The following is a 25,823-nucleotide window of genomic DNA, read 5'->3' as shown; positions in this document are numbered from 1 at the left end:
AGTCCTACTTTATCGCGCTAATTAAAATAAAGTGACAAAGCAGCATAAAGCCCGGATATCGAACTCGATTTCATTGAGGACCGCATCAGGGTTGTGTTCGACCTCAGAGGTGGGCGTGGCCAGGGTGGGCGTGGCCAGTCCCTTGTGTCGGGGATGCCTGTGGTGGCCCGAGTGCTCTACCGGCAAAAACGGAGCTTGCAGGAGGCTGTCACAGCTGAAAACGGGGCCTGGGCGGGCCGTTCAGCCCACCTGAGCTCTGTTTTCACGGGCAGAGGTGCCACAGGTTGGTCCTTCACTGTTTCCAGGACGGCCCCACGGGCCAGATCTAAGCACCCCATGGGCTGGATGCGGCCTCTGGGCCTTTAGTTTGACACCACTGGTATAAAGCATCTGTCAGCACCTCTTCATTGAGTAATTAGGAAAGAAGACCACGAGACTCCATAGGTAGAAATCAAGTGTACTTTTACTAATTATAAATGATTAGAAGCGTAGCAAAGCGAAGACTGATTATTTAGGCGCGAAAGCGATTGATATATAGAATAACCCATTCCCCACCCCTTGGCATCCCAGTTACAGTCCAATCATAATTCTCCTAAGTGTCAGGTGTGAGATAACTTCGAAAGGCATCACCAAGATGGAATGTCGGTGCCATTAGCCTTGGCGGGAACCTCCTCCGCATGCGTAGTCCGACAGGCAGCAGAAACTCCAGAATCTTCCTCCAGCACAATTAGTAACCCCTCCCAAATACCATGCCCTCCCTCCCCGTTTCATGGCAGCCGAAGCAGCAGCAAAGCAGAGGCTGACAGCATCTGTGTTATGTAGGAAGACAAACGGCAATGGCACTGATCCTTGGTAGCGATAAGACCTCCTATCTCAGAGATCTATGCATGCTGCAGGATAAAGCAATTAAAACATTTAAAGATGACGATTTGCATCCCTTCAAGTAACGAATGCAATTTTGAAACGCTGCCCTCTGTTAATTAAAACGACGACACGGCAGTAAAGGATAAAATCTCCTTTGTGGATTTTGAAGAAGTGGGATAAAGAGAGAATCGATGCCTTTGAATTCTGATGTTGGAGAAAAATCCTGAGAGAACTGTAGATAAATCAGGGAAATGATCCAGTGGATCGTCAAACAAATTGACTCAGAAGTTTTCACTTGAGGCACAAGTGACTAGGCTCAAATTATCTTACGTCGGACGCATTAGACCTGCAAGGGTTCATTTAGTGACCGTTCAGAGTTACAACGGCCCTAAAAATGTGACTTATGACGGTGACATTCTTCACACGTGATCATTTCAGCATCCCGAGGGTCAGGTGATTTACATTCAGATGCGATCCCCTTTTGCGATCTTCTGGCAAGAAAAGTCAATGGGGAAACCAGATTCAGTTAACAATCTAATTTAACAACTGCAGTGATTCACTTAACAAATGGGGCAAGAAACGTGGGACAAAACTCGCTTAACAAATTTCTCACTTAGCAATGTAAATTCTGGGCTCAATTGTGGTCACAAGTCGAGGACTGTCTGTATGAGAAAGCCCTGGACAAGGCTGTGATCCTAGGGAAGGTAGAAGGTGTTCTGACCCAGGTTTCCTTAGAAAGCATGAAGCAGAGTCTGGGTCCCGGCAAAACCTCTTTTATTTACACGACTGTGAATTCCTTTCATTTGCAGTCAGCAAGGCTTGGCAAAGAGTCTTTCAGAGGAATATTGATCAACACGAACCTTATCTCGCTTGGCGGGCTGCCAGATAACTAGTTTCCAAATGCAGGGCAAGGCAACACTTGGCCCAGAGTCTCTTAAAGTCACAAACAGAACCTCCCACTCTTGAAACAAACAAAGGAACTTATTGTTTCCTGCAAAAACCCACTCCCTGTTCGCTCCTCTTTTGCTTCCTACGGGAGGGGCCAATCACCTCCAAGGTGTAGCTTTACTCCCAAGTTGACCCTGCGTTCTTAGTTGTTCTTGTCTTCTGGCAACTCTGCACATGCGCACACTGGGAACAGGTTCCAGCTGTTCCTCTGCCTCACTGCTGTCTATCTCCCTCTCTGCCTCCGACACAGAGCCCTCGTCTGAGCTTTCCTCAGCCCCCAGGACTGGCCCATGTTCCCTCCCAACCTGCTTACTGTCCGACTCCGCTGCCAGCTCTGCTGGCTGCCGGCGGGCCACAACAGCAATAATAGCAGTAGACTTATATACCGCTTCATAGGGCTTTCAGCCCTCTCTAAGCGGTTTACAGAGTCAGCATATTGCCCCCAACAATCTGGGTCCTCATTTTACCCACCTCGGAAGGATGGAAGGCTGAGTCAACCCTGAGCCGGTGAGATTTGAACCGCTGAACTGCTGATCTAGCAGTAGCCTGCAGTGCTGCATTTAACCACTGCGCCACCTCGACAGAAGAAAAGAGAAGAAAAATAGTAGCAAGGGGGTTTGTCAGTGGCGTGGATGGGTGCAACTTTGAAAGACCTGAAGGATTAGGTTGGAACGTGGTTACTAAGAGCTAACACCAGCTTGATTTTAATCTCCAAAGAGATTTTTAATCTCTTTGGAGTCAAACTTGACTCATGTTCCCTTCAAGAGGCTGTCCGTGTACTTTTCTTGGTAACAATACAGAGGAGCCTTTCAATTGCCTTTTTGAGGGATTTTTCTTCCCACTCAGTTTCCCACTTTGTTCTGACGTAGGCTTCCTCTGAGAAGCCTCCCAAGCTCCGTTTTTGCTGGCAGAGGGTTGCAGGAGGCCATTGCAGCCGAAAACGGAGCTCGGGAGCCCGTTTTTGCTGGCAGAGCACTCGTTCTGCCACAGGCGCCTTCAACGTGTTAGGTTGAGCTGGCCATGCCCCCCCCGGCCATTCCCCCCTCCTGCCCCCCCAGGACAAACACAACCCTGATGTGGCTCTCAATACCCTTGCTGTAGGTCCTTTATTTATTTATTTTTTTAAAATTGTCTCTTTGTTTTGGTCATTTAACTTTTACCATACAAATGGTGCTACTAACTGATCCAGTGCATTTATCTTTGTTAATACATGCTTCTGATAAAGGTGGCAATATAAATTTTCAAAACAATAAAATAGAATGGAAAAATAAAAATAATAAAATGGAATGGAATGGAAAAATAAAAAAATTAAAAAAAATAAAGTAAAATAATAAAATAAAATAATAAAATAAAATAATAAAATAAAGTAAAATAAAATAATAAAATAAAAAATAATAAAAATAAAATAAAATAAAATAATAAAAAACATAAAAAATAATAAAATAATAAAATAAAATAATAATAATAATATAAAATAATAAAATAAATAAAATACAATTATGAAATGAAAAAATAAATTTAAAAAATAAAATAAATTGAAATGAAATGAAATAAATAAAATAAATAAATAATAAAATAAAATAAATGAAATAAATGAAATAAATAAAATAAATAAAATAAATAAAATAAATAAAATAAATAAAATAAATAAAATAAATAAAATAAATAAAATAAATAAAATAAATAAATAAATAAATAAATAAATAAATGAAATAAATGAAATAAATAAATAAATAAATAAAATAATAAATTAAATAAATAAATAAAATAAAATAAATAAAATAAATAAAATAAATAAAATAAATAAAATAAATAAAATAAATAAAATAAATAAAATAAATAAATAAATAAATAAATAAATAAATAATAAATAAAATAAATAAAATAAATAAAATAATAAATAAATAAAATAAATAAATAAAATAAATAAAATAAATAAAATAAATAAAATAAATAAAATAAATAAAATAAATAAAATAAATAAAATAAATAAAATAAATAAAATAAATAAAATAAATAAAATAAATAAATAAAATAAATAAAATAAATAAATAAATAAATAAATAAATAAATAAATTAAATAAAATACAATTATAAAATCTCTCTCTCTCTCTCTCTCTTTGCTTCATTTACGGCAGGTTTTTGAAGGATACGCTCAAATGAAATCGTATGCTACGAATACCACGGGAACCGCTAGCCCCTCGGACAGAAGGACCATCGATCTGAGAATATACATGTTATTTTTTCTTCCGTTTATAATGCTCTTGGTTTTCATTCGGGATCTCAGGCAACTGTCTGTGTTCTCATTCCTGGCAAATGTAGCCATGGCTGTCAGCTTGATCATTATTTATCATTATGTTATAAAGGTGAGTAGCAATAGCAATAGCACAGACTTACCGTATTTTTCAGAGTATAAGACTCACTGGAGTATAAGACACAGCAAGGTTTTGAAGAGGAAATTTTTTTTAAAAAAGTTTCTGCACTCTGCAAACCTCCCAAAAAAGCCCCGTTTTTCATGAAAACGGGCCCATTTTTTTTTCAAAAAAGGGCATGCATAGCCCTTAGGAGGCTTGTAGAGTGCTCCTGAGGGCGGGGGCAACGAGTAAAAAATGGCCCCTGGGGGCAAAAAACGGGCTGTTTTTCGCTCATTTCTGCCCTCCCCAGCCCCCAGGAGCTCTCTGAAAGCCTTCTAAAAGCTATTCACGGCCATTTTGGCGAAGGGGGCAGAGTTTTGGGAAGCAAATAATGCTGTATTCAGTGTATAAGATGCACCTAGATTTTCAGCCTCTTTTTTTGAAGGGAAAAAGGTGCGTCTTATACTCTGAAAAATACGGTATGTACCGCTTGATAGTGTCAGGTCTGGAAGCCATCTTTTACATTGGGCTTTCAGGCCCGCCACATTTTCTACTGTGGGAAAATGGAGGGGGGATTATATGAAGTATCGGAGATATATAGTCTGAATAACATTCCTTTCTTAGAGAGTCAAGGACACTTTGCCCTGCACCTGGAGTGGTATGACTGGGAGGCATCTCCCGTTGGGACGGTGCCTGATTGGGCCATGTGATGGACATATGAGTGGTGGGCAGGGGCTTGGACTTTCATGGGTGGGGAAAACCTGGAAGCTTTCAGTTTCGGGTTTTCCCAGATGTGCCAATATGACTTCTTTAAAAGAATGGAACTTTGCGGGACCTCAAGCCTTGAAGTCTTCTTTAGTTTGGGGGGGGGGTGTTACTTGGAACCCTGACACTCAGTGCTTTACAACCCTCTAAGCAGTTTACAGGCTATTGCCCCCAACAATCTAGGTCCTCATTTTACCATCCTTGGACGGATGGAAGGCTGAGTCAACCTTGAGCCAGTCAGGATCGAACTCCAGACTGAGTAGGAAGTATTGACGATATGGAGACAAAAGATGTGGAGACTCTAGAAAGAGTGCAGAGAAGAGCAACAAAGATGATTAGGGGACTGGAGACTAAAACATGTGAAGAACGGTTGCAGGAACTGGGTATGTCTAGTTTAATAGAAAGAAGGACCAGGGGAGACATGATAGCAGTGTTCCAATATCTCAGGGGTTGCCACAAAGACGGGGGAGTCAAACTATTCTCCAAGGCACCTGAGGGTAGAACAAGAAGCAATGAGTGGAAACTAATCAAGGAGAGAAGCAACTTAGAACCAAGGAATAATTTCCTGGGAACTAGGACAATTAATCAGAGGAACAATTTGCCTCCAGAAGTTGTGAATGCCCCAACACTGGAAGTCTTTAAGGAGAAGTTGGACAGCCATTTGTCTGAAACGATATAGGGTTTCCTGCCTAGGCAGGGGGTTGGACTAGAAGACCTCCAAGGTCTCTTCCAACTCTGCTATTGTATTGTGTTGTATTGTATTTCTCCCCTGTTTCGAGTGAGTGTCACATTTGGTTGTGTCCTATCCCGTACACCCTGATCCTTTTTCATGTAAATTCGGACCTGTGTTTCTGTACTTTCATACAAGCGCCAAGGGTGGCTGAAATGATCTCATTGGAGAAGAAAACAAGGATAAACAACTTCCCTACAGGTAGTCCTCGACGTCTGCCACAATTGAGGCCAAAGTTTATGTTCCGAAGGGAAACGTCTGTTAAGTGAATTACGCTTGTTCAGCGAACCACTGCAGTTGTTAAACTAGTAACCCCGTTGTTAAGTGAATCTGGCTTTCCAATTGACTCTGGTTGTCAGAAGGTCGCAAAAGGGGGTCACATGACCCTGGGACACTGCAACGGTCACAGATGTGAGCCTGTGTTCTGACCTAGGCTTCCCCAGCATCACGAAGCCGAGTCCTCGTCCCGATAAACCCCTTTTATTTAATTTGCAGTGAATTCCTCTCCAGCAAAGTCTTGCCTCTCCCACAGTCTTTCAAGATAGTTCACAATTACCGACCTTTATCAGGCTTGTAGAGGGACCAGGCCAATATCTTTCAGACGCCCCAATACTTGGCAAGAATGCAGGAATGAACAAATTATCTCCTGCAAACTCCACTCCCCTTTCGCTCCTCTTTTATTTCCTCTGGGAGGGGCCATTCACTGTCCACTGGCCTTACTCCCGAGTTCCTTAGCTGTTCCCTTCATCTGGCAACTCTGCGCATGCGCACACAGGGAACAGGCTCCAGCTGTTTGTCTGCCTCACTGATGTCTGCCTCACAAGGCAGCTGATAGCTGTCATACAACCCTGGCCCCCTCTCTGCCTCTGACTCAGAGCCTTCGTCAGAGCCTTCCCCAGACTCCAGGACTGGCCCATCTTCCTCCTCAACCTCCTCACTGTCCGAATCTACTGTCAACTCCGCTGGCCGCTGGTGGGCCACAACAAGAATTTGAATTTTGATTGTATGACTATGGGGATGTTGCAATGGTCGTGTGAAAAGCAGTCCTAAATAAGTCATGATTTGATCAGTGCTGTTGTTCACTAAAGGAACTGTTGTAAGTCGAGGACTACCTGTATGGAAATTTTAAAGGAAACTGATTTGAGCCTTTCTGATTTAGTGGCCGCAACAGCAGAATCCCCCCACCCCTTTCAAAGCAAACAACTTGACTCTGATCTTGAAATCATGAGGAATTGAGCTAGGCTTGAGGCCTTAAGATCGCATCTCATCCTACCCACTGATGATTGCGTAGAATACCACTTTGCTTTTGACAATTGTAAAAAACGAGATATGCTACTAATATCAATCAGAATAGAGCCGAAAGGGACCTTGGAGGTCTTCCAGTCCAACCCTCTGCTCAAACAAGAGATTCTATATCACTTCCACCTCCACTGATGAAGCACCCACAACTTCGGGAGGCAAACCATTCCCCTGGTTAATTGCCCTCACTGTCAGGAAGTTTATAATCATCTCCTTTTAATGATCCCATAATCCCTTGCGGGGTGGAATCTAGTCAACTGAATGGAGCTGAGTATTTACTGGCCGGATGTCCTTCCTGTCACCAATACAGAGTTATATTCAGCAAATACATTCTCAACGTGGCCAGAGAGAGAAATATCTGCCACTACCTAGGATTGAACTCATAGCCTCCTGATTGTGAGGCGAGGGCTCCACCTCTAGGCCACCGCACCACTCATCAGGGAGTTTATAATGAATGAAGAATAGCCTTCATTGGATAAGATTTTGGCCATGTTGGTAGGTATTAGGTGGCCGACCTTTGCTTCTTTGGGGGGAAAAAATGGCTGCTCTTGAAACTGCTGTAAAATTTGGTTAAGCTACCAATCTCCACTCTTTGATTTCTCTCCCCAGGGTTTATCTGAACCTCGAAAACTGATCCTGGTGGCTGGTTGGAGCAGGTATCCCCTTTTCTTTGGCACAGCTATTTTTGCATTTGAAGGAATAGGAGTGGTGAGTATTTACGCTGGGGTTAACAACCTGCCAAAGTCCTCAGATTCAAACATGTTTTTCTTTTCCATTTATTGCTCTGCAATGCATTCTATAAACACCTGATTCCTACTGTTAGGGCTATCCTGATGAAAGTGAGTGGGAAGTCACCAAGTTCCGAAAAGGGAGTGTTTGCTCGTCTGGTCCACAACCCGGAAGAGGAGCTTCCCAGGGCCCATGCGCGTGCCCAAAAATGAACTTCCGGTTTCCAGCGTGTGCATGTGCACCAGCCAGCTAGTCTTCCAGTTACTGGCATGCATGCACCTGTGACGATCAACTGGCCGGCATGCATGCTCACGCAGGAAAATGGAAAACCAGTTTTTCCAATTTCCGGGGCTGCCACACGCACGAAGGCCAGCTGACCGTCCCAGACGCATGTGTGCCAGAAACCCGGAAGAAGAATGGATGACGCCAGTGGTGGGATTCAGCCAGTTCGCACCTATTCGGGAGAACCGGTTGGTAACTTTCTAAATTGTTCAGAGAACTGATTATTGGAAGAAATCTCCTTTTGTTTTTTCCCACTTTACAGGGCTAATCCTGTAAGGAAAGCAGGAAGGAAACATTCTGGTGTTGTTTCTAGCCTGATCTTTATTGACCTGCTTACAGAAACTGCCTCTCCGGTTAACCCTGATTACATTGTAGCAGCTAATGCGAAGTGCCCATCGACCTGAGTGACCTTGAGTTGGCCATGCCCACCCAGTCACATGACCACTGAGCCCCGCCTACCCAGATAGTCATTAGGGCAGAGAACCGGTTGTTAAATTATTTGAATCCCACCACTGGATGACGCCATGCATGCCAGGCAACATGGGTCCGCGGAACCACTTCGGGCATGTGTGCCATAAGTTTGCCATCCCGGCTCTATGTCATGCATGAAGGGTGGAAAAAAGTTGAATTGGGTGTGTTGTGCACAAAGGTTGTTGTGTGTGTGTGAGAGAGAAAGAGCAGAAGGGACATTAATATCACTCATTGCACTCTCAAGGACGTTCATGAGAAATGATGAAAAGAAAAGTTTGAGATGGTAGCCGCAGCAATAAGATTAAAGCTCTACTTCTTTTTGATATGTATTGTGAGAATGAGTGAGTAGAGCTTGTTGAAATCTCTGCAAATTATATGGCCAAAATAGCAATAGCAGTTAGACTTATATACCGCTTTACAGTGCTTTACAGCCCTCTCTAAGCGGTTTACAGAGTCAGCATATTGCCCCCAACAACAATCCGGGTCCTCATTTTACCCACCTCGGAAGGATGGAAGGCTGAGTCAACCCTGAGCTGGTGAGATTTGAACAGCCGAACTGCAGTCAGCTGAAGTAGCCTGCAGTGCTGCATTTAACCACTGCGCCACCTCGGCTCAAGAGTCAGTTTGCTTGTAGATTCCCTCTTCTAAAGACTAGCAGAATCATCATGAACTGTCTTAAGCTTAAGTAGATGATGAGCCAATCATTGCTAAAATTGCGGCTATTTATATGTAGAACTTTCATGGTTAGCTTGATTGCATTTTTTTTTTTTTAATTTCATTACTGTAAATTGCCAGAGTTGTTTGAGCTACGCAACCGTAAATATTTGCGGAAGCAAATTGATGAAATAAAGAGAAGTTGTGTTTTTGTGTATAAATCATAGACAACACGTTTTTTTCCTCTCTGTAGCTCAGGACATATAGCCCAGCTTCATGCAGGAGTGACTGCAAATTTTGCTTCAGTAACTTATGGAAGGGAAAGTCAGATGGGTAATCTTTGATTTGGTTTACCTGTGGAGATTCTTAGTCATCCAGGTCTTAGTTGTTCCAAAGGTGCTTTTTTTTTTCAAGAGGCAACTGGACTTTCTAGTTTTTCTTTGAAGACGTTTCGCTTCTCATCCAAGAAGTTTCTTCAACTCTGGCTGGATGGTGGGGGAAGGGAAGGATTTATACTCCTTGCAGACAGCTGGTCGTTTGCATTTTTTAGGGAGTTTTTGAGGCCACCTGGAGGTTTATCTGTGTCCTCAGGGTCACCTCCCTGCAATCCTCTGCCAGTGAAAATGGGCTTCCAAGCTCCATTTTTGGCTGCGATGGCTCCCTGCAAACCTCTGTAAGTGAAAACGGAACTCATGGAGATCCATTTTCGCTGCATAGGCACTGCGGGCCGCTCCTTTGCTATTTCCAGGGTGGCCCAACGGGCCAGATATAAGCATCCCATGGGCCAGATCTGGTCCTGGGCCTTGAGTTTGACACCCCTGCTGTAGTCAGTTGGCTCAGGATACTTTGGAAGTAAAGATAAAAGGCAAAGGTTTCTCTGTTCAGTCATGTCTGAAGTCCTTGGTATGGTGCTCATCTCTATTTCTTGGCTAAGGGAGCCAGCATTGTCTGAAGACGCTTCTTCCATGGTCATGTGGCCAGCATGGCTATATGACAAAGGCACATGGAACGCTGTTACCTTCCCACCAAAGTGGTACCTATTAATCTACTGGCATTTGCATGCGTTTGAACTTGTAGGTGGGCAGAAGCTGAGGCAAGGATCAGGAGGTCACCCCTTTGCACAGTGCTTGGGTCTCAAACCCAGGCTGTCAGCTTTCCAACTGACAAGTTCAGCGTCTTTAACCACTGAGCTATTATGCCCCTCTATTTTGGAAGTTGCTTACATACTGTATTTTTCGGAGTATAAAACGCACCACGATTTTGAAGAGGTAAGTTTTTGCACTCTGCAGACCTCCCAAACCCTGTGCACATCTCATTTTTTGTGAAAAACGGGGCATGTGGCCTGCAAAGTGCTACTGGGCTCCACAAAAAACAAGCAAATAATGGCTCTTTTCGCAAAAACGGACCCGTTTCCCCCCCCCCCAAAAGGACATGCATAGGAGCCTTGTAGAATGCTCCTGGGAGCTGGGGGGGGGGGCAAAAATGAGCAAAAAACTGCCTGTTTTCCACTTGTTTTTGTCCTTCCCAGCCCCCAGCAGCACTTTGCAGGCCTCCCAACCCCTCTGCACATCCATTTTTGTGAAGGAGGCGGTGTTTCGGGAGGCCAGAAATGCTGTATTCAGTGTATAAGACGCACACAGATTTTCACCCTCTCTTTTGGGGGGAAAAGGTGCGTCTTATACTCCAAAAAATACGATAATTCTCATACACTCAGGTTGTACTATGGTTGTAATTTTTACAAAGTGTGGAGCTGCTGAGTGGGGAAAAATGTTGATTTCAATCATCCAGGAAACTTTCAGGAAGAAACTATTCAGGCATGAATTCTTCTTCCAGTATTTTCAATAGCAAGGCAGGCGGCATATAAATTTAATCAATCCCTAAATTAAAATGTTTTAGGAATGGGAAGAATGAATGTTGAATTTGATTGTTATGTTTTGTTTTGTTAAAAGCTTAATAAAAATTACGTATTAAAAAAAAAATCTCTTATCCTCGCCTCACATATCTATGTCCTCTCTTTTTCAGGTGCTCCCCATCCAGAATAGGATGAAAGAAGTTGACCGCTTCCCAATGGTGCTCAACGTTGGCATGGGAATTGTGATGACCTTGTATGTTTCATTAGCCACCCTGGGATACGTACGCTTTGGGGACGAAATCAAAGCCAGCATTACTCTCAACCTGCCACAAGATCGATGGTCAGTCAAAACATGTTAAGATGCTTTAATTACAAAGTATTTTCCATAATCGGTATGAGTATTCCCAGTAGCAACTATCCCAGCCCACTAGAGCTGTGAGGCAGGATATGTTACCGGTCCTCTCCATGAAGGAAGCCCATGTGGTGGGACCAAAAAGAAAGACCTTCTCTCCCCATGGAACATACACTATATTGCCAAAAGTATTCGCTCACCTGCCTTTACTCGCGTATGAACTTATTGTAAGTGACATCCCATTCCTAATCCATAGGGTTCAATATGACGTCGGTTCACCCTTTGCAGCTATAACAGCTTCAACACTGCTGGGAAGGCTGTCCACAAGGTTCAGGAGTGTGTTGATGGGGATTTTTGACCATTCTTCCAGAAGCGCATTTGTGAGGTCACACACTGATGTTGGGCAAGTTTACGTGGCCTCCCACTTTGTGGCCGAGTTGCTGTCGTTCCCAAACACTTTCACATTCTTATAATACAGCTGACAGTTGACTGTGGAATATTTAGGAGCGAGAGAATTTCACGATTGGATTTGTTGCACAGGTGGCATCCTATCACAGTTCCACGCTGGGATTCACTGAGCTCCTGAGAGCGACCCATCCTTTCACAAATGTTTGTAAAAACAGTCTGCACGCCTAGGTACTTGATTTTATACACCTGTGGCCATGGAAGTGATTGGAACACCTGATTCTGATTATTTGGATGGGTAAGCAAATACTTTTGGCAATATAGTGTAATTCCTGTGGAGATAGGTATTCTGACCTAGGCTTCCCCAAAAAGCAGATTCCTGGTCCCGACAAAACCCCTTTTTATTAAACGAATGTGAATTCCTCTCATTCCCATTCAGCAAAGGCCCCGTAAACAGTCTTTCAAAGGTGAAGTTATGACCATAGACCTTATCTAGCTTGGAAAGCTGCTATGTAAATATTTTCCAAATGCAGTACTACTGTGGCAAGGAAAGACTTGGCACAGAGTCTCTGAGATTCATGGACAGATCTTCACACTCCTGAAATGAACGAACGAACAAATTGTTTCCTGCAAAAGCCCACTTCCCTTTTGCCCCTCTTTTATTTCCTATGGGAGGGGCCATTCACCATCGTCCTGTGGCTTTACTCCCAAGTTGACCCTGATTTCATAGCTGTTCTTTCCTTCTGGCAGCTCTGCGTATGCGCACACTGGGAACAGGCTCCAGCTGTTCCTCTGCCTCACTGCTGTCTAGCTCCGAAGGCAGCTGAGAACTGCCAGACTGCCTTGGCTCCACCTCTGTCTCTGATGCTGAGCCTTCCTCAGCCTCCATGTCCCTCCCCAACCTCCTCACTGTCCGAATCTGCTGCCAGATCCGCTTTGTGCTGACGAGCCACAACAGCTTGGCGAATGACTCACATTTATAACGGTCACAGTGTCTCAGGGGTCATGTGATTCCTTGTGCGACCTTCGGACCAGCAAAGTCAGTGGGGAAGCCAGATTCCCTTAATAAGGGTGTCACTAACTTAACCAGTGCAGGGATTCACATAACAACGGTGGCAAGAAAGGTCCCAAGATGGGGCAAAACCCACTTAACAAATTTCTCACTTTCCCAACATAAAGTTTGGTCTCAACTGTGGTCCTAAGTCGAGGACGACCTGTACATCCCTACGGTGAACCGAAGGAGCAAAAATTATTTGACAGTTCGCCAATTATTTGACAGTTCGCCAAGTAACAATTTGCAACGGTTCCTTTTCTTGGTAGCCGACTGTCTTTGTAATAAGAGCCAAGGTGGCGCAGTGGTTAAATGCAGCACTGCAGGCTACTGCTAGATCAGCAGGTCAGCGGTTCAAATCTCACCGGCTCAGGGTTGACTCAGCCTTCCATCCTTCCGAGGTGGGTAAAATGAGGACCCAGATTGTTGGGGGCAATATGCTGACTCTCTGTAAACCGCTTAGAGAGGCCTGAAAGGCCTATGAAGCGGTATATAAGTCTACTGCTATTGCTATTGCTATTGCTAATTCATAGGTTTTGTTCACGTACAGGCTGTACCAAATGGTCAAGATCCTTTATTCCTTTGGGATTTTTGTGACCTATTCGATTCAGTTCTACGTTCCAGCGGAGATCATCGTTCCTATTGTAGCAACCAGAGTGCAGCAGAAGCTGAAGCTAATCTCTGAGTTGGTTGTGCGAATGCTTCTGGTCTGCTCAACCTGTAAGTACAGTGGGTTAATATGAGGGGTCGTCGTCCCCCCCCGGGTTGTGTTGAGCAAAAAGGGGGAAAAAATCTATTGATTTTAGAGCTCAAGTCTTCTCCCTTTCTCCGTATGTGTGAATACACCTAACGAATCAGCCATGTGAACTTGGGCTTCTTGAGGAAGATTCAATAAAGTTGGTCCCAAAGCTGCTTTTTTTCAAACTTTCAGACTTTCTGGTTTTTTCTTTGAAGACGTTTCGCTTCTCATCCAAGAAGCTTCTTCTGCTCTGACTGGATGGTGGGGAACGGAAGGATTTATACTCCTTGCAGACGGCGGGTCATTTGCATTCTTTTAGGGGGTTGTTGAGGGCACCTGGAGGTTTATCTGTGTCCCCAGGGTCACAGTTCTGTTCTATTTTTATTCTATTCTGTTCTTGTTCTTGTTCCTGTTCCTGTTCCTGTTCTATTTTCTGTTCTATTTCCTATTCTCTATTCTATTCTATTCTCTCTTTTTTCTCTTTTCTATTCTCTATTCTATTCTGTATTCTGTATTCTGTATTCTGTATTCTGTATTCTGTATTCTGTATTCTGTATTCTGTATTCTGTATTCTGTATTCTATTCTATTCTATTCTATTCTATTCTTGTTTCTGTTTCTGTTCCTGTTCTATTTCCTGTTCTATTTCCTATTCTCTTTTCTATTCTATTCTCTCTTTTTTCTCTTTTCTATTCTTTATTCTATTCTGTATTCTGTATTCTATTTTCTATTCTGTTCTGTTCTTGTTTCTGTTTCTGTTCCTGTTCTATTTCCTATTCTACTTCCTATTCTCTTTTCTATTCTATTCTCTCTTTTTTTCTCTTTTCTATTCTTTCCTATTCTATTCTATTCTTGTTCTTCTTCTTGTTCCTGTTCCTGTTCTATTTCCTATTCTGTTTTCTATTTTCTATTCTCTTTTCTATTCTATTCTCTCTTTTTTATCTTTTCTATTCTATTCTACTCTACTCTACCCCACCCCACCCCACCCTACCCCACCCTATTCCTACTCCATTAAGTGTGTTTATAACTTCTGAAACTACCCAATTTTTTCCAGATTTGGACAGTGTAGGAATTCTATCAATAAGCAACATCAATATGCAAGTCTATGCACATGTATCTTTCCCTTGCTTTCATTTTCACATTCTGAAGCATACGCAGTTATTTTGTTAAAAAAACAGGACAACCATGTAAATGGGTGGTTAAAGGGATGCTTGTTTAAAAATTGATGTTTTGCAGATCAAAATTGGGGGTGGAGGAAAGCAAAGGTTTCACAACTAGCTCTCATTCTAAAACCAAAACCTGAATATGTCATGTTAAAAGAAGTTTGCGAGATTTCTTTTTAAAGGTGAAACCAGACTAAACAAATTTTATTGCATAAGAATCATCTAAGGAAAGAGGAAACTGCTGTAAAATAGTTGCATCTTCTCGTAACTGTGTGACTTGTGCAGAATTACCAAGGTTGTGAAAGTCATTCAATATTGCTTTTCTCTTGGCAGAATTTTTAATGCTAAATTTATTTTTGGCATTCTTTCATTTCCAATTAGAAAATTGCCAGTCGATGCTGCTAAGGGAAAATGATATTCAAATCCTATTTAATAGGATTATGCAATATCTACAGTATGTATGTATGTATGTATGTATGTATGTATGTATGTATGTATGTATGTATGTATGGCACATACTAAAAGGACAAAGGAGCCTTTTCCAGAGAACGGATATCAATTCGATTTTCTAAAAAATTGGAATAGAAGAAGAGATTGAAAAAAGTCATTTCTGGAATTCTTGGAAAACCACCATAGGTGTAAGTCACTCAACTGCTCTCCAAGTGGTAGTTCTGTAATAAAGGCCATTCTTGGTTTGGAACATTCCAAAGCCATGAAATTAAATACTTTCTTTAGCACCTTTCTAAAAATTGAACTTTGTGCGTAGTGAAAATCCTAAGGAGAATCCTATAGAGAAGTTCGCACTCAAATGAAGCCATCCAACTTTGATTTGCATGTATTTTTATTTATTTATTTATTTATTCGTTTGTTTGATTATTTATTTATTTTGTCAGGCATGAATAAGATAACAGATATAAGTATAAACAGGATTATGTATAGAGGAAATGGATACGAATAAGTGGGGACAGTAGGACAGGGATGATAGGCACGTCGGTGCGTTTATGCACGCCCCTAACAGACCTCTTAGGAATGGGGTGTGGTCAACAGTAGACAGTTTAAGGTTAAGGTTTTTGGGGTTTGGGGAAGAAACCACAGCGTCAGGGAGTGCATCCCAGGCATTAACCATTCTGTTGCTGAAGTCGTATTTTCTGCAATCGAATTTGGAGTGGTATACCATGGGTTTCTATCGATTGTGCGCTCGTGTATTGTTGCGGTTGAAGCTGAAGCAGTCATTGACAGGTAGGATATTGTAGCAGATAACTTTGTGTACTATGCTCAAGTCAGATCGAAGGCGATGTAGTTCTAAGTTGTCTAAGCCCAAAATTTTAAGCCCGGTGGTATAAGGTAGTTTGTTGTAAGCAGAGGAATGGAGGATTCTTCTCATGAAATACCTCTAGACTCGCTCGATTGTATTAATGTCTGATATGCAGTGCGGGTTCCAGACAGATGAGCTGTATTCGAGAATAGGTCTGGCAAAGGTTTTGTGTGCCCTAGTTTGCAGTACAATATTACCGGAAAAGAAGCTTCGAAGATTAGGTCAACAACTCTTAATGCCTTTTTGGCAATGCTGTTACAGTGAGCTCTGGCACTGTAATGAGTACTGCCAGGTCCTTGACAAGAGTGAGGGTCATCCAAGAGGTGGATTGTAATCCAAATGTGGTGATGTAAATAAAGAGTGTGCATTTGGAATGTGCAGTGAGAATTTCATATAGTTCTCACGCTGGCAAGGATGCCTGCTTTTGCACAAAAGAACATTCTTTGTGAGATCATAGTCAACTCACACGGCAGATAATCTTGAATGACCTGGATTTTTGACCTGTCCAGATTACAATTACATTTGGAAGGTTTAGGAACTAAATCACATTCGTTACTCATACCTCTTTTGTGCTCTCAAAGCCTTTCCCCTATTCTAATGGCTTATTTTGCTGCATAGTTCTATTTCGTAGTTCTGTTCCGGGTTACTTAAAGATAGAAGTCAGAAATTCTGGATGAGTTATTCATTCTGACGCAGATGAAAAGAGGTAACTCCGAATGTAGATTGTTTTTATAGTTGATCAAGGTGAAATAATATATAAGAAATATACTAGTTTTGCATTCAACCTATAAACATGTACATTAAATCCACAAATCATTATTGCCCTGTAATAATGTGACTTTCCAGTTTATAATACCCCCTTTTTTTTTAGATTTGACATAAACTGTACTAACTTTTTCATCCCTTGGTAAAAGGTTTCTGACTTATAAATAGATTGGCTAGAATTTACCCCACGTTCTATTATAAGTTTCTGAAATGGATCCTAACTAACTTATGTCCCTATAGGAGGTAAAGCAAAGGTGCCAAACTCAAGGCCCAGGGAAGGATCTGGTCTGCAGGTTGCTTAGATCTGGAAACAGTCAAGGGCTGCCCCGTGGTGCCTCTCTTTCTCATTTTAGTCATTCTGTTGGGGGAAAGACGCAGAAAATTATGATATAATTGCATACTTTATTTTCTGCTATGTAAATTTGCTTGGCAATTTCAAATTCCAGACTTCCTCTTGTTTTCTTTGCTATTATTGTTCCTATTATTTCTTTGGTGGGCATTGTAAAAAGTTTCTCTTTCCCCTTTTGGGTTTGTCACTTGTAATCTGTGTAAATATTTGCAGCATTTTAACCGTTTAGGAAGCATCGTATTGCTGCCTCTGCAACGCCTTCTCAGATAATTCTTCCTTCCTTCTTTCTTTTAATTATCTATTGCTGCCGGAGGAAATTAAACCTTGTCTTGATTTTTGTGGCTTTGATGCTTGCATAGAAAAACCTTAGCTGAACCATGGGAAATGTTTACGTGAGAAAGTTGGCTGAACTTCCCATGCACTGAATTTTAGGCAACATGAATCGATCCCCTTCTTGGTTCATCTCAGAGATGATATTCTGCCAGTTTGCCCCAGTTTGGGTGAACCGGTAGTGGCGATGGTGGGAGGCTTTGCCCACCCGCCCAGGCATCATGACACATGCTCTGCGCAGGTGCAGAAGTGCTACGAGCGAAGCGTGGCACAGGGAACCATATCGATGGGCATGCGAGCTCAGCTCCCACACACATGCGCATTCTGGCCCACCAGAAGTCAGGAAACAGGCTGTTTTCAACTTCTGGTGGGGCCTCCGGGTGGTGTGGGGGGGAGGCCATTTTTGCCCTCCCCAGGCTCCTAGAAAGGCTCTGGAGCCTGGAAAGAGTGAAAAACAGGGGAGGGCGCATGGAATTATGGGTGTGGGCATGTGCGTGCACGCCCCCTCCTGTGCTCCCCCCGCTTTTGGCACACGATGGCAAAAAGGTTAGCCATCGCTGAACTATAGGCATGAAACTTGTTTCAGATATATCAGCTTTTACTTGAAACGAATGTTGAACTCTTCACTATCTATTGCAGGGGTGTGCAACCTTTAAGACTTGCGGACTTCAACTCCCAGAATTCTCCAGCTAGCCAGGCTGACTAGGGGATTCTGGGAGGTGAAGTCCACAAGTCTTAAAGTTGCCAAAGTTGGAAACCCATGATCTATTGCATGAAGCCTGTAACCTTTCCATAACAGTCACACAACAGTGTCCATCCCTTGCTACAAAACCTTAATATGGCTTGCTTGGCTTTGCCTGAGTAGGTTAGGTTAATTCAATTATTGTGGCTTGCAGATTATGGTTTAGCACGGTATGAAACCCTGCTTTGGGCTTATTCAACAAAACCATAGTTAAACCACATAGCAATAGCAATTAGACTTATATACCGCTTCCTAGGGCTTTCAGCCCTCTCTAAGCGGTTTACAGAGTCAGCATATCGCCCCCACAGTCTGGGTCCTCATTTCACCCACCTCGGAAGGATGGAAGGCTGAGTCAACCTTGAGCCGGTGTGATTAGAACCACTGAACTGCAGATAACAGTCAGCTGAAGTGGCCTGCAGTACTGCACCCTAACCACTGCGCCACCTCGGCTCAAGATGTACCACATCTTGGTACAATATATGAGTCAGTCAGTAAGCCAAGTCAGTAAGTCAGTGATTTTAAATGAGATCTCTATTAATACCCCAAGGTAGTCCCTGCCTACCTACTGGGGTGGTATTCACTTACTTTCTCTACCGGTTCGCAAATATGAGTGTGCACACACACATGCTCGCTTCACTCGCACGCGCCTCATCCATGCATGCACTCGGCCTTCTACACATTGAATCACATTTTGGATTTCACCCCTGAATCACACTTTGGATTTCACCCCTGAATCACACTTTGATTTAGAGGTGAAATCCAGCAGGTTCTGACAGGTTCTGGGAAACCGGTAGTGGAAATTTTGAGCAGTCTGGACAACTGGCAAATGCTACCTCTGGCTGGTCCCAGAGTAGGGTGGGAATGGAGATTTTGCAGTATCCTTCCCCTGTCACACCCACAAAGCCACACCATGCCCACAAAGCCACGCCCACAGAACCGGCAGTAAAAAAAAATTGAATTTCACCACTGCTTTGATTGCATACGCGGCTTGCACACATGCACACAGCTTGAAAACATGCCTAAATAGGACAGCATAGAGCCTGGGAAGGTGAGTGAGCCCACGTACGATTTCCACTACCGATTTGGGCAAACCGGTCCGAACCGGCTGAATACCCCTCTGCTAATGGTGCTCTTCAAAATTGACTGCGTTACAGGTGCTGGAATCTACATTGACTAAATTAGATTGTGATTAGCTGGAAACCCCTATTGTCAGTGATAAGGAAAGATGCCAGAGAAATCACCAGGTTGTGCCCTATCTGTAGAAATAGGTTTTGTTAGATCCCAAGCTTGATAATATCCGGAATGGTTGACCACATAGGTGGAATGAAAGGATGATTGTTGCACATATCCAAATGCAAAGACTCCTGCTGGCCAGCTGGTCTTCAGGTCGCTGCCACGCATGTGGGGAGGGGCATGCGTGGAACGCACACACCATGCATGGGGGGTGGGATGCATGCATGGGGAGCACTCGTATTGCATTTTGGGGGCTTGTGCAGCGCCCCAGTGCCCCGTTTTGGTTTCCAGGTTGGTGCAATGGGATTAAGATATCTCAGAATTAGGAGATGGCTATTGAAGAGATGCTTATGAGATTTATTCAACTTTGTTATTAAATGGAAGATCATTTGACTGTATCCTGCCCCCCCCTCCACCCTCCGTACAGCTATGCTTTGCTTGGAAGCCTATCAAGACATGGATTATTGCCTCATCCTCAAACTGTTCTTATAAAAAAGTTCCTTGTTGCCCCTTTAGCTTTAATTTATAACCTTCCCAGCCATTTATATTTATCACTTGATTGTCCAAAAGGGCTGATTGATGGCAAGGTCCATTATCAGCAATACCAACTGTTATTTGTGTCAAATGCTTTCACAACTGAAGAGGTACTTTAGTGACATTAACCTGGTGTAAGAAAATAACAGCTGAAGAACAGAGCAACCAGTTCAATTCTCTGGAAAAAAATAGATATATCGGGGTGGGAAGATAAATCTTTTCTCCTTGTCAGCTTGGGACTTCAGCAAAACTGAGCTGGTATGTAGTTATATAGTTTATAAAGAGGAGACATTACAGCAAGTCCTTTCAACTGAAAAAAATAAACAATATGAGTCATGAAGAATAAAGCGACAAGTATGGGTGTATTGGAGTGTTATATTTAACTCTCCAAATCTCTCTCTCTCTCTCTCTCCCTCCCTCCCTCCCTCCCTCCTTCCCTTCCAAGAATGTTTGATGCAGAACACCACAGCTATATGTAAATAATTTGGTTGAAAATAATCAAGTTCATTTTGTGCTGTTTATATAGAAGGAGTTTCTTTGTCAAGGAAAGATTTTTTTTCCCGTACCATGAATAACTTTTTCATATGGTGTCAAAGGACAATTGGATTGGATTGGATTGGATTTATTTCATTTATATGCTGCCCTTTTCCCCGAAGGGGACTCAGGGCGGCTCACAATTCAATCAGGGAGAGGGGTACAGACAGGGGATAAAAAGACAAACATAACAGTACACAATTTAAAAACACACAACAACCATACCATTTGAGGAGGGGGGCAGAAGCTCTTTAGCCCCAGGCCTGTCGGAACAGCCAGGTTTTAAGGGCTTTGCGGAAGGCCTGGAGGGTGGTGAGGGTTCGAATCTCCACGGGGAGTTCGTTCCAGAGGGTCGGAGCAGCCACAGAGAAGGCTCTCCTCCGGGTAGTCGCCAGTCGACATTGGCCGGCGGATGGAATTCGGAGGAGGCCTAATCTGTGGGATCTAATCGGTCTGGTGGAGGTAATTGGCAGCAGGCGGTCTCTCAAGTACCCCGGTCCAATATCATGAAGGGCCAGTAAATTGGCCAGTAAATGATCAGCTCCATCCAGTCCAGAGGTGGTATTCAGCAGCTTCTGACCAATTCTGGAGAACTGGTAGCAGAAATTTTGAGTAGTTTGGAGAACTGGTAAATACCACCTTTGACTGGCCCCGCTCCCATCTATTCTCTGCCCGCTCCCCGGAGTCCCAACTGATTGGGAGGAAATGGGGATTTTGCAGTAACCTTCCCCTGGAGTGGGGAGGGGATGGAGATTTTACAGTTTCCTTCCCCTGCCACGCCCACCAAGCCATGCCACATCCACAGAACTGGTAGTAAAAAAAAAAATTTGAAACCCACCAGTCGCCCCAAATTTACTCTGAATTACGGGATTACAAAGTTGTAAAAGAAGGAGCATAACTTATTCATACCTGCCTTCCATTGATTGGAGAACCAGTTACGGTACAAATATATTAAACTAAGGTTGCCTTTCTCCCTTTCTCCACCACTGGAATCACAACATCCTTCCATTTTTGTACATGGATTCTTCTGTCGCAAGACACCAGGTTCCTTAAGCAAAAATGAACTTTCCCTTTTGGGTTCTCTCTCTCTCTCTTCCCCCAGGTGCTATAGCGATATCCATCCCCCGTCTGGACATCGTGATCTCCCTGGTTGGCGCCGTAAGCAGCAGCACGTTGGCCTTGATCATGCCTCCGTTGATTGAAATCCTCACCTTTTACAAGGAGAAGCTAAGCAGATGGGTGATCTTCAAAGACGTTTCCATCGCCCTCCTTGGCGTGATCGGTTTCATAGCTGGCACCTACGTGAGTGTGAAAGAGATTATCTGCCCCACAACTTTGCTTTTTGAGAATGCCACGGTTAGTTCAGCAACTTGCTTCAACACTTCCCACTTGGCCAAGGGGCCCAATTAACGCCAGAAGATTGTGGGCCTCTTGAATTTCATAACAGATGCGTGTTTGCAAAACCAAAGAGATTCCAGATGGGCAGGTTTTGAAAAAGAGAAGGATTGGAGGGAGGATATTTTTCCCCCCTCCCTCCACCAAAATCTGCTCCTGTGGAGGATACAACTTACTCAAGATTTTTCTTCCCTTCCGTTCAAGCATCATGGACTGCTACGTATTTCTTTGCAAACGGGACCAGAAAGAACACTTCTTGATATCATGTTTGGACATCTCACATTGAGAGAATAATCCCTGCCAACTTCCTTATTTAAAGTTGTCAGTCTTTTGAGAGCCTCTTTGCGTAACTTCAGAGATTAACAAGGTTTTATGCAAAAATGGGGATATCGTCCGTTTCTCTCTGCGTGTAATGTGTAAATCCTCTTTTATGTTTTGAATTTTATGTGTCTACTGGAAAGACAAGGAGAAATGCTTTCTGGTGGATTCTGCTCCCCAAGCGGCCAAGGACTTAAAACCCATCCCATCACTGCAGTTTTTCCGTCTTGAGATTAGACCTTGTGTCCCTGAATTAACACTCTCTCCGTGGTTTATCTTGGGAGAGCAAGATAAACTCATCACATTAGTGTCTGCGGAGATTCTCAGTCACCCAAGTCATGGTTGCCCCAAAGATGCTTTTTCCAAGAGACAATTGGACTTTCTTGTTTTCCCTTGAAGATATTTTGCTTCTCATCCAAGAAATTTCTTCAGCTCTGACTGGATGGTGGAGAATGGAAGGATTTATACTCTTTGCAGACAGCTGATTATTTGCATTCTTTTAGAGAATCATTGAGGACACCTGCAGGTTTATCTGTGTCCTCAGAGTCACTTCAGTAATGCAAATGTGTGGTGCCTTCTTGGAACTGTTGAAAGGACGGTGTTGTAGACTGACGATAAGCAGTTCTTTCTGTCCTACAACACAGTCCTTTCAACAGTTCCAAGAAGGCTCCACACCCATTTGCAGTACTCAGGTGACCCTGAGGACACAGATAAACCTGCAAGTGGCCTCAATGACTCTCTAAAAGGATGCAAATGACCAGCTGTCTACAAGCAGTATAGAAGCCTTCCATTCCCCACCATCCAGTCAGAGCTGTAGAAGCTTCTTGGATGAGAAGCGAAAGGCCTTCAAAGAAAAACAAGAACGTCCAGTGGCCTCTTGAAAAAGCACCTTTGGTTCAATGTATTAGTAATTTCTCTTAAAGTCTGCTAAGTCTTCAGACTTAGGTCTCGATCGTGCAAATTCTTTATATGATGTAAAGCGGAAGTGTCAAACTTGTGTCCTCATGTTGTCATCATGTGATGTACCGCAACTCCCCCCCCCTCCTGTTCGCTAAACTGGAGGTGGGTCTGGCCAACGCATGATGCATTCAGCCTGCAGTCCACGAGTTTGACACCTCTGATGTAAAGGAAGAAGGATGATGAAATTTTGGAGATGCAGTACCTTGCTTGGGTCTTGGTAACAGAGTCAAGCCACAATAGTGGATTATCACAGACATCTCCCCCCCCCTAGGAGTAATATTACAGTTTCACAGAAAGCTGTATTTTTCTATTTATTTCTAACTACATAGAGCACTTCTATATTTGTATGTTAGCACTGTTTGGTTGCAAAAGAGATTTCTCTGCAGAATTTCACTTTCTGCGGAAATCATGCGTACGTATCCTTTATGCTTTAATCTGCTCTTTTTCCCCCCAAAGGCAAAGAGTTTCATCATATGGGGATGCTGTAAACCTTGAGACTTAATCCCAATAAGAGTAAACAAGTTGGAAACAATTAGACTTAATAATAGCCACGATTTGAACTTAAGACATTTTCAGGTATATTCTAAACATGATGAAGTCTGCTCTCGTGCCACTGCATGCCAAAAGTGGGGGGAGCACGGGGGGGGGTCGCATAATTCTATGCACTCTCCCTCTGCACATGCGCGTGTGACCCCCTCCGCGCTCCCCCCGCTTTTGGCATGCGATGGCACGGTGGACCCATTTTTCGCCCTCCCAAGGCTCCAGACCCTTTCTAGGAGCCTGGGGAGGGCAAAAACGGCCCTCCCCACCTCTCCGGAAGCCCTCCGGAGGCCGGAAATGGCTTGTCTCCCGACTTCTCGTAAGTCAAGGGCTACCTGTCTTCATAAGTCATGCAACAACATGCAAGATATGTCACATGACTTCACCTTTTCCCGCTCGGGATTTATATTCCTGTGCTAAAGTCTTTTGATTCCTTCTTCTTGAACCTCTTTCTCGGTGCATCCCACCTTTGAGAAACCTAGATGGAGGCAAAGAGAAGGGGAGGGGAAAAAAGGAAATGCAAAGCAGCATAATTCTTTCTCCTAATTGTTGCTTTGTCATCCCTGAATTTATGCACTCAAAGCCTCTAGTTTTTCTGGAATGCAAAAAACAATGGGAGGTATGTTCACTCTGCAGTTTTAACAGACTCTGCAATCCTTAAAGTAAAAAGCCTAACTTTCAACATACATTTTCTTGATCTGTCATCAGAGGTGGTATTCAGCCAGTACAGACTGGTTCTAATGAACCAGTAGTGGAAATTTTTTGAGTAGTTCAGAGATCTGGCAAATATCACCTCTGGCTGGCCCCGCCCTCCCACCCACCCCGCCTTCCCTGTCCTATATTCCCTTGGTTTTTTTTAGCTCAGCTGATTTGCGAGCCAGAGAAGATTGCTGCGCCAAAGCTGAGCTAAACAACAGCTCAGCTCACCAGTGCTGTGTGCGCGCGAGGTGGCGCAGTGGTTAGGGTGCAGTACTGCAGGCCACTTCAGCTGACTGCTATCTCCAGTTCAGCGGTTCAAATCTCACCGGCTCAAGGTTGACTCAGCCTTCCATCCTTCCGAGGTGGGTGAAATGAGGACCCAGACTGTGGGGGCGATATGCTGACTCTGTAAACCACTTAGAGAGGGCTGAAAGCCCTATGAAGCGGTATATAAGTCTAACTGCTATTGCTATTGCTAACTGCATATTAGGCGTGAGGGCTTGCGAAGCGCACTCTCATGGAACCGGTAGGAAACTATTTGGAATCCCACTGCTGTCTGTCATCCATATTCTTCTTCCTGATTGGCCTGTGAACTTGAGGTTACTTTTTACTGGGCAACATGATTTCGGAGTAGACAAATTTCCCTGCACAAAATGAGTTAAAAATGTTATAACAGTGTTGCTTATCGCTGAGCGCGTGGCCAATGGACAGTATTTTCAAGCCTGCCTGCTCTAGTCATGTCAAAATAATGGGGGAGGATGAGCTCCAGTTTTCAAGCAAGACCTGCTCGGTATCCCTTGACACCGTCTGAATCGGGACTTTTCAACTTCGACAGCTTGAAGAAGTGTGGACTGCAGTTCCTAGAACTGAAGGGAATTCTGGGAGTTGAAGTCCACTCATCTTCAAGCTTCCAAAGTTGAGAAACAGTTCTCTGACTGGACATTTCAGGTTTGCTGCAAGTAAATAGTTTGTGGGGGTAGAGCTGTATTCTTAACCCCAAAATCGGACCGTGCAGGTGTATCTTCAAATGTAAGGTACTGCAACAATTAGCATCTGCATCGCCCCCCAGTGTAAACAGTTGCCAAAGAATAATTTAACCTATTCGTCTTCATCGCAGAGAATGCCAATTCTGGTTTGTCTTCCCCTTTTGGTTTTGCCGGTGCCCTGGGTTCATTTACAAGGTTCAAAATTGCCAAATGCATCCAGAAGGTCCATGCTTTGTCCCTTGAACTGTGCTTGGAATCTTGGCCAAAATGAAGAAAGATGAGACTCGGTGACACTAATCCAAGGGTATCAAACTCAAGACCCGGGGCCCAGATCCAGCCTGTGGGGTACTTAGATTTGGCCCAGAGCCGAGGTGGCGCAGTGGTTAAATGCAGCACTGCAGGCTACTTCAGCTGACTGCAGTTCTGCAGTTCGGCTGTTCAAATCTCCCCGGCTCAGGGTTGACTCA

The 25,823-nt window shown here is 43.4% G+C and overlaps 1 protein-coding gene across 1 annotated transcript in view; it reads left to right on the top strand.

The window, feature by feature from the left end:
- The window catches only part of SLC36A4 (solute carrier family 36 member 4), a 45,195-nt gene extending 22,566 nt beyond the window's left edge, over positions 1-22,629 (top strand). Inside the window, exons 7-11 of the mRNA XM_087721087.1 lie at positions 3,951-4,178; positions 7,570-7,668; positions 11,119-11,288; positions 13,307-13,476; positions 21,561-22,629. Coding sequence (XP_087577213.1) covers positions 3,951-4,178; positions 7,570-7,668; positions 11,119-11,288; positions 13,307-13,476; positions 21,561-21,868 — 975 coding nt within the window. The 3' untranslated portion in view covers positions 21,869-22,629. The remainder of the gene's footprint in view (positions 1-3,950; positions 4,179-7,569; positions 7,669-11,118; positions 11,289-13,306; positions 13,477-21,560) is intronic.
- The last annotated feature ends 3,194 nt before the right edge of the window (positions 22,630-25,823 follow it).

This window comes from Thamnophis sirtalis, unplaced genomic scaffold, assembly GCF_051295495.1.
Source record: "Thamnophis sirtalis isolate CommonGarterSnake01/CBP01778 unplaced genomic scaffold, rThaSir2_p1.2 scaffold_8, whole genome shotgun sequence".
NCBI classification, from domain to species: Eukaryota; Metazoa; Chordata; class Lepidosauria; order Squamata; family Natricidae; genus Thamnophis; species Thamnophis sirtalis.
Note: the sequence above shows the minus strand (reverse complement) of the source record. Positions and strands in the feature narration are given on the sequence as shown.